Genomic DNA, 9,326 nt, shown 5'->3' with positions numbered 1-9,326 from the left:
CGTAGACGGGTAAAGAAAATCAGCTTTATTGAAATTGAAATGTTTCGGCATATATCATAAAAGCAAGTGTTGATATTAATGTAATTATGCACCAATCGTCACGATCATGTTATTTTTCGATAACCATCGGTCTAAATAATAATTTTCTTAAATATATATCAACTTATTTCACATTTCATAGTTTCCATGTTGTCTAGAAAAATCGCCTTCGTATACTTTGAAGACGCTATCAAAATAAAATCGTTCATCCAATGGTCTGGTTAGAAGTATAAATTAGATTAACCTGATCATTAACTCGGTATTGTGTCGTGGCGGTGGTGTCCACATGATCCTGGCACTTCAAGTTGCATTGAAGAAAATGCAGTCCACTTTTTTGTCACCGCTTTCTTGATTTTTTTGTGAACCCTGTTGTTCAATGTGCGCTTTCTTGCTGTTTACTCTCCAATATCATTATGGAAGAATCAGATTCCACTACTTTACCACCAAGAAACAAATTGTTGCCAAGACGGCATCTCAAAATTAGTGAGATAATCACGTAGCACATCAAACTCCTCATCACGGTCAATCTTCTCGGTTGAGTCAGTTACTTAATCAGACTCGGGATGTCCTTGTTTTCGACCATGCGCCTCGATCGGTGTCAAGTCGTCGGTATACTAACAGTATTCGGTTTCACATACGACGAGCGTTTCTGACTGATTAAATGATCCTAGTGGAGTTGGGACGTGACACTCGGATTGGCAGCATCGGGCGAAGCAATTTTTGAAGTAGATTTTGGAACATATGGTAGGCTAAGAGTTTAAAAATAATAGCGAACGAATCCCATGATCAATTCACCATTCATTTTGCTAACAAACACGCATTTGGTTCGACAAAAGCCCACCTTAAGTATTGCGCATTTTCGTCCACACTCGAGCCGCTACAGCGTAAATTTATTGCTTCTTCTCAAAAATCTCGCTAAATTTCAGTGATCTAATGATGTCAGTTAATGATGTCATGTGGCATCTTGTTTTATATCTGAAAGGTAATGAGTAGAGATGCTGCGGGAAACAACGGTGAAGGCAGTGTCTTGGTTGATGATGCTTTCGACGGATATGCTAGTAGTAAGATGGAAACGTCATCATCGTCAGGATCTGTAGGCGGCGCTCTGCATAGAGTCAATTAGATTAAACTTCGCTTCATATAAAAAAAACATACAGGATGTTGGTGACGTCTTCATCATTGAAATAATGCGCGCGCTCGTGCGGATCAAATTTCTTCCTTTTCTTCAAAGTCTTTCTACTCCTTTTGCCTCCCATCGTTACAGGTCGATCTCTTGTGCCCAGCACGTTGCGTGGGCATTCATAAGATACATGGCCTAATTGACCGCACTCGAAGCAGCGTTGGGATGTCGTGAACTTGCGCTTCTTGGCAAACGCCTGCGAGCGTCCGTTGTCACGACAAAGCGATACTGCCAGTGTCATATCTTCAAGTGGCATTTTGCCCATTTTAGCTACTGCGCTCGCACAGTCCTCGGCTCTAGCGAACTGTACAAAGGCCACGCCGCGACTACGACGTGTCTGCTTGTCACGCAGCACAAGTACCCGCGCCAATTTTCCAAAGGGAGCAAAGAGTTGTGCTACATCATTGTTGGTATAAGCATACGGAAGCATTGCGACGTAGGCAGTGCATGGCGATAAGCCAGGCGTGTGAGTCGTGGTAACTTGGCAATGCACCTTAGAAAATTAGGATTTTAGTTTACGCAAACTTTTACTTTGTCTATTCGATAAGCCCAAACAAAAGTAACAGATTTTTTAGCGAAGTCCAAAACCTTCAGCTTGGTTTATCGCTATTAAAAGACGCTCTTTAAGCTTATCCCGACTACTGTACTCCGGCAGCAGCAGGTGGTTGAAACTGTCAATTCAGTCGTATCACAATGTCTTAGCTTTGGCTGCTATTGTAATAATAAATGATTATTTCTTACCATGTGTGTGCTGTTGGAAGGCGGTCAGAGTCGGGTCCATTGTTGCGAGAAATAACAAACACAAGATTTGAAAGTCCACGAATCGGTACACGATCGCTACCAGTTGCAAACCGCAAAAGCTTCTTCTTGTCTTTCAATGGAAGGGCATGGACGATGACCCAAAAAGCTCTACCACGTTAACCATTACGTAAATGTTAGACCGTCCGAACATACAAGTTTTGAAACTACGCACCGAATTATCTCGCTGTCTTTTGTGAAGCCATCCTCGTAAAGGGTCGCCTCTTCAAGCGCTTTGAAGTCCAAGTCGCTGCTTCCACAAATCAACAATTGCAACTCTTCCCATCTAAACATACTTAACACATCGCTGTTGCAGACCTGGTGAAAGCCGTGATGAAAAGCTGTATACTGTCGAGTGACCGATTTATTCAGCACGTAATCCACGTAGAGAGCTACGTATTCTTCGCGATTAGCGTTGTCAACGGAAATGGTGCTACCTCCAGGCTTCAACCCAACCGTTTTCACCATGCCAAATATTTCGTACGAGTACTCAAAATTACGCTGATACGCCTCTTTTACATCACCTTTGAAATTGAGCAACTGTCGCAGACCCCGTCCAAGTTCCGGAAGTGCTAACTCTAGATCCTGTAGTCCAAGTGCACATCCCATCAGTTTCTTGTAAACGATGTGAGGAAAGCTCACGTCAAGAATAACGGCGTTATGGATCGCAAGGCCTAGTAGCGTGCCAATCAGCTCGTACTCCATTGTAGCCTCCAGTGAATCGCTATCAAACCACAGTGTGTGTGTTTCTTCATCGTAATTAAACATACCATATGCTGGATCAAGCAGTTGTCGAATGAGGATTTGAAAAAAAAATTCTGTACGCCACCCTCATCAATCCCTTCCTCTCCAACAAATTTGACTTTCAGCGGCTTTTTAAGAATATCAGCTGATGTCGACAAACGAACAATTTGTTGCATTGCATCCTCCACAAAATTCTCACGTCTTACTTTCAAAACTAAATAAGGCAAAGGCATACCTTCTGTATTCGATCGAGATAAAAAAGCATCTTGTGCACGTGCACGCTGCTCGATGTCCGAGTCGATCTGTAAAACTTTGCTCTTTGATGCTGCATCTAATACAAAAGGAAAATCGCAAAACGACATTTCCGATAGCTGACGTTCAGGCATGCGGTTTTCTTCTCGATCAGCTTCGTCTTGCCCCATTTCTCCCGCAATGATTTCGGGCATCTCCCGCTGACGCGCTTCCTCACGCACGAAACGTTGAGCAGCACGTGTGGCAGCACGGCGTTTTTTTCAATAAATAATAGACCGCGAGTAATCGTCGACGATATCCACCTCTGAATTGATCGCGTCATTATAAAACTCATCGTATGTAGCGAAAGGCTTCGAAATTTTCATACGTTCTAGATTTACGATATAAAGCTCGGCAAGCACACCACATGCTGCATATACAAAGTCCATTTTGCGAGAGCCATAGAGACAAATTGTGATTGCTTGCTGGAGAATGTCAAGTAGCCGATGCAATTCATCAGCAGAGTAATTTGCTAACCACTGCGCGCGAAGGAGGGCCTTGGCCTTTTCGGAAAGGTAATAGAATAGTCGACACAGTCCACCTACCACGTTTTAATATTCCGGATCAAACACTAGAGGGTGTTCAAACAACACCAGAAAAAAACGCAAAGCATAAGGAGCATGCCAAGTTGAGCAAACATTCCATGGTTGCGTAACTAGCATCTCTAGTGCATTTTTGAATGTGTTTTGCATCGCCTTCTGGTCGATTCCCGTCATTGCCGCGTTTAAAAGCGAGAATACCCGCTGTACCTGGTCCCGATCAATGCCCCACCACTGCCTTCCGACTTCATCTTCATTTATTTCTTCACTCTCACTTCTCTTTAAAAACAACGCACTTATTGCCTTTGGATCAGAGAAAACCTGATACACTAGACTTTTTGCTACACGGAAATCGTTGGTCTCTAGTGCAAGCGTCAAAACTTTTTCCAGTTGTGTCGTCATCGATGTTAAACCAAAACTTGCTTCAATTCTGGCTACATCACCAGTGGCAGTCATATTACGATCTGTCTTATAAACACCCGATAGAGATCGCGCAGCAATCTGCCCAGGAGAAGGAGAAGGTGTAGCGTCAACGGTAAAAGCTCCGGTGATGTTGGACGGGGGCAATTCGGCGGACGTAGATGCAGGCGGTATCGCTAAATTTAGCGTCTCCATTATGATACCCGGCTCATGACACAAAAGAGACGCATCCTCCATTTTTACGTTGTCATGGGTGGCATTTACTGTCGAGGGGCTAGTTGGCGTAGCGCCACCAGCTGCGAGCTGCTGCATTTCTAGCAGGGCATGAGCCACTGCGTCGTTTGGCTCCAAGCCCTGCGACAAATAGTGTGCATACGACGTATGGAAAACCTTTTTCCATATCTGCTCGACATCGACGCATACCTGCTGCGTATTCATCTTTTCTTGATGCCATCTAATCTGCTCTTTAAAAATTAAATTTTGGCCAATAATTACTGATTTAAGGGGCTTTTGAATACTTCAAATTATTCATTGGACTTTTGTGCAACGAGGAGGCTGAGCGCAGTCACGCCTTCTCCTTCAGAAGTGGCTAGACCATGTATTGCCGAGTGAGGGCGGACGTGTTTATTCAGGACTCGGAGAGTCACTTTGTCACTTTTCATCGCAAACAATTCGACTGTATTCCGTTGCAAGTACCTCAGAAGAGAGATTTAACTTACCGGAACCCACACACTAGGTTCAAGTTTCTCTAGTGCGGGATGCTATCCAACCCACATTGGGACCGAGTCGGTCTGTGGGGTCTCCTCCCACCCAACTATCACACACCCAATTGGATGTGATTGCTCGTCCGCTATAGTGACCTATCTCCGGCGTCCTTGATTCAGATATCAAACCAGGTACCTTCCGGTCCCAGACCAAGCTACAAACCACTTTAGCCAGGGATCGGTGCTAGTACCTCAAAAGAGCAGACATGGTAAAGAGGAATTTCCAGGACCAGACTTTTTTATAAAATGGTCACTTGCGCATTTTCTTCAAAGCCAGATAGTGTACGATTACATCGTAATGAGGGGTGAATGCAGCACACAAGCACTGTGGTTTTGTGTGCTTGGCCCTTAAACATACATACAGCTAATTCTTCACATGATGCACAGATGTACGAAGTTCACATAACACTAGATGTAATTGTATATATTCAAAATATAGAAATATCGGTATTAACCCGAAAAGCAGCTGCTAACCTTGCTATAAAAAAGATGCATTTACCTAAATAGAATAAATTCAAAATGAATGTACTTTTGAAACTGCTGAGAAACTACCAGACTTATTAATCTGATAGGCCCACGATTCCGCTCCTGGTAGGAGTGCACGAGCCCAAACTTTATGCGTTTTTAACACGAGCGTTGATAGTCAAAAAATTTCTGTGCAATGCGCACGGCCACCTCATGGCAGAGATTTTATAAATAAAGCACCAGTAATGACTTAATAGTGCTTCCCACACGGGAATTGAGACCGGGTCACCCGTATACAAATCTCAATACCAACGAGAATTGTCATGCTCACAGGCACCAAATAATGTAAATACACCACGTATAATGCTTGCGGATCATAACGCACATTCAGACATACGTCCCTGCTGTAAGGGGTTATACGTACCCTGGTATGAAAGGGTGGGTCACACAAGATGGTGTGACTGTACAAAGGTGTGGATTACACAAGACGGTGTAATCACACAATGGTGTGGTTGCGCCGTTACAAGAAGCCACTACGTGGTGGGACAACCAGTAGTTATGCATATCGATTAGGTATTTAATAAGGAAAGCCTAGAGATTCAAATATAGGCGGCTTTGCCGCAAAAAAAATAATGAATAATATTTCAATTTTGAACAAAAGAGTACATTTAACTTGGGTTAAGGTTTTGGGAACTCTTGGGGGAAGCGGATTGCCATCCGCTATACTCATACTGGTTCTAGTGTCGAAAGTAAGGTCGGTAACCTTAGTATGCTTCCTCTAAGAAAAGAGCTGCGGCAGCCTTGCTGCACTTGGTAGTACTTGTATCCAATATACTCCTGAGTGGTTACGACTGTATTCTGTAAGGATGAAGCAATTGCGCCAGAGCATGCGGGATAGGCTAAAAAAACTGGTGTCACTGAGGGCGTGCAACACCTTGCTTCGCAAGGACCCGCAGCGATAAGCGAGTGCCTAGATGCGTTTTCGAGCTATGAAAATGCTCTGCTAGAGCACCTAGAGCAGAAGATGTCGGCGACGACTGCGTTTATGACGCCGCCAGCGCTAACCACATGCGCTCGACCACCCAGAAGCTAGACCAGCAACTGGTTTTGAGCACGGAGTGCAACGATCTCCATCTCCCACGGCGCCAAGCACTCCACCTTCGCATGAAGCGACGTATTCGTCTGCTTAACGGCTAGGAGCCGCCAGACAGAGCGCGATAGCCCCCGACGTGAGGCAGCCGGTGCACAACGTGCTCCAAGCTCTCTAGGTCTTCCGCGCAGCGGTATGCAACCCCAGCATGATGCTCAACGGAGTCCCGATTGCGATCGCGAGAAAGCGGATGGCGATTGACCAAGTCGTCATCGTCTGGCGACGACTCTTCTCGACGCGAATGGTATTGTCCACTATTACGTGGAAAGGTCTTGTTGGTCGACGTCGTCGCCAGGGTCAAACCCAGTAGATTGTGAAAAGCCGGGGATACCCCGACTGTAAGAACTTATGGGAGTTTGAAGTGCCATTTCGGCAAGATTGCTCAGACGTCGTTGACGCTTATGATGAGAAGGATTTTGACCTTCCGCGTCGTCATACGCCCCGTACTCCTCGGCAATAGCCAGGGAAGCCGAAGAGCCATGAGCTGAGCTAAAGCTATGGCCCTGAGCTGCTGCGGTCGCAGACTCACCCGTGCGAGAGACCACAGAGCTCCCGAAAGCGTGATTAGTTAACCTATACGTCGCAGGGCGACAATTTGAAGGACGCGCCTTGAATTTGGCAAACTCGAACCGAAGATGGCGTTCCACCTTTCTGTGGCTCGGCTGTAAATTGAACAGCGAGGAAAGTCTTCGGTGCCGCTGCAACAATCGCTCAAAGAGCTCTTCGTTACGTGCAGCGGTTTCGCTAGGGGCGAGCACCACAGGATCGTCCGCATCGCGGTATAGGAGCGTCTCCTCTTTAGGCTCGAAGTCGCGTGCGGTACGTATCCACAGGGGTTTCTTGAGGAAGTCAAGAATTCGGGAAGTGGACACAGCATCTACAAGGTTCGAGCAGGGTCACGTCGCGCCGCTGGGGCACCTCGCCCTCCTCTTCTACCCATCCTGAAGAAGAAGTACCGGACTTGTAGTCGACTTCGTTCAATTTCTTCGACGAGGTAATCGATCGTTCGTGGCAGGCACTGTGCGGGATCGGGAGTAGGCATCGTGTCTGTGTGCTTGGTCGTGCAACTGTGTCACTGACAATGCGCTGCGCGATACTCGGTTCCCGAGAGCTTCGAATGTGCTGTCCGAAGTTACACCGCATGCAGTAGGCTAAAAAGGCTTTGTCCGCGGGCATTCTCAAAGCCAGTGATGCTGGGTGTCTTTTGTGTCCTCGAGACACGGCTCATTGAGCAGAGAATTCGTGAAAGTAGTCCTGGTGATGTTGTGGTGTCATAGACACGCGAGCCTCGTTCGAGGCGACAGTTGAATGTGAACTGTAGGTGTTCACAAGAGTGTAACAGAGTTTCACGTGCCCTGGTATGGAGGGTGTGATTCACACAAGATGGTGTGACCACAAAATGATGTGGGTTACACAAGATGGTGTGATCAAACAATGGGCGTGGCTATACATAAACAAGAAGTCAGTACGTGACTGGACTGCCAGTAGTTATAAGGTTATACGATATAGATAGGAAAATCTATAGTTTTAGATATAGGCGGCTTTGCCGCAAATAGAACCGAGAAATATAGCTTACATTCTAAACGGAAGAGGTAATTAGTCTTTGGGTAAAATTGTAACTACTCTTGGAGTTAATGGATTGCGATCCGCTACATTCGTACTGGTTCTAAGTATATAACTAAGGTCACCGACCTTAACCAAGCTTCCTCTGAGCAAAAGAGCTACGGTAGCTCCGCTGCGTTCATTCCCTTATAAACCAGGAAGCTTGCTCTAGAGCAAAGAACTCATTAATAAATTCACTTGTGTCCGCGACAGTGACCACTGTCGAAGCACTGTATGCTTCAAACCAAATTTACAATCAATTTCGTGTCAAACTCCAGGTGGTAGACCAGAGGACGGGTTTGCACTAAGGACGTCATGCTTGTGATCCATAATAAGTGAGTAATAACTATCAGTTGTATTTTTCAGAATAGTAAATCATCTGCGTGATTCCACACGCTGTCAAACAAGAGCCGAATCATCCATAGCTGATGATGAGCGTAATTTCGGTGAATTCACCTTCGACTGTTGCAACACGACCTCTGCAATGCCATCAGACTTGAGGTTGTGTCATAATTCATCGTTATTTACTTCGTCAAGCTGTACCAATTTTTTGATGTCGATAACGGTGCTAAAAGAACATATATTCTATCAGTCTCGCATCCACAATACGTGGACCAGCATATTTGCATGCTACAATTTCATCATGGGGAGTAGTAAGCTGGACTTACTCACCCGCGGACTAAACCGCATCCAGAGCAGGAGTATCAGTACCCCGATCAACAAATATAGTTGATGAATATAAATGTGTGCGCCGACCACTCAACGGGTCGGAGCATTACCTTTGTGGTCAGTTATACCCACTGACCCATAACCTTAACGGACTCGACCAATGTATTAGTGTGAGTTGCGGCATATACAGCCGCAGTCGATTCCTTCGACTTTCCAGTACATACATGTCAACAACAACCTTTCGTCTCGAGGGGGGCGACAACCGCCATCTCTCCCTCATAAATTCATGCCCACCAACGATTCATTCGTATTCAAAGTGCCAGTTCCGGGTGCCACTTGATCTGTCGACAGACTGAGTGACCACCAGTGTCCACTCCACACGACTTCATATCTTCCCTAACATGCTGAATGTAAATTGCATGACGTATACCAATACTGCCGGGCGCTTGAATGCTTTTTCCAAGGCATGGTGAGTGTGGGTCCATTACTCCCAGGGGGTTCACTTACGCCAGGAAAGCTACCCCCAATCGTTTTCAATCGCCTATCAATCCATGACTCATGCTTCTCAAGCCACGGTATACCTAAGATCAGCATGCCGTTTGCCCATCTCGAAGACTGTGAATACTATCTTTGAGTTAAATTTTTAAAAATTCAGTCAAAGATCA

The 9,326-nt window shown here is 45.6% G+C and overlaps 2 protein-coding genes across 2 annotated transcripts; both read right to left on the bottom strand.

The window, feature by feature from the left end:
* Positions 1 to 1,008: 1,008 nt before the first annotated feature.
* Positions 1,009 to 1,649, bottom strand: PHALS_03642 (rna binding; the record flags this gene model as incomplete). The annotated part of the gene is made up of 2 exons (XM_024717888.1): positions 1,009 to 1,144; positions 1,195 to 1,649. The coding sequence occupies 2 exons, from the start codon at positions 1,647 to 1,649 to the stop codon at positions 1,009 to 1,011; spliced, it is 591 nt and encodes a 196-aa protein (XP_024583343.1).
* A 141-nt stretch (positions 1,650 to 1,790) lies between these two features.
* PHALS_03641 (E3 ubiquitin protein ligase) lies at positions 1,791 to 4,449 on the bottom strand (the record flags this gene model as incomplete). The annotated part of the gene is made up of 6 exons (XM_024717887.1): positions 1,791 to 1,890; positions 1,961 to 2,128; positions 2,193 to 2,728; positions 2,788 to 3,225; positions 3,316 to 3,593; positions 3,657 to 4,449. 6 exons carry the CDS (start codon positions 4,447 to 4,449, stop codon positions 1,791 to 1,793), a joined length of 2,313 nt encoding a protein of 770 aa, XP_024583342.1.
* Positions 4,450 to 9,326: the final 4,877 nt, after the last annotated feature.

Source organism: Plasmopara halstedii (genome assembly GCF_900000015.1).
Source record: "Plasmopara halstedii genome assembly, contig: Scaffold_2386, whole genome shotgun sequence".
In the NCBI taxonomy this organism is placed as follows: Eukaryota; Oomycota; class Peronosporomycetes; order Peronosporales; family Peronosporaceae; genus Plasmopara; species Plasmopara halstedii.
Note: the sequence above shows the minus strand (reverse complement) of the source record. Positions and strands in the feature narration are given on the sequence as shown.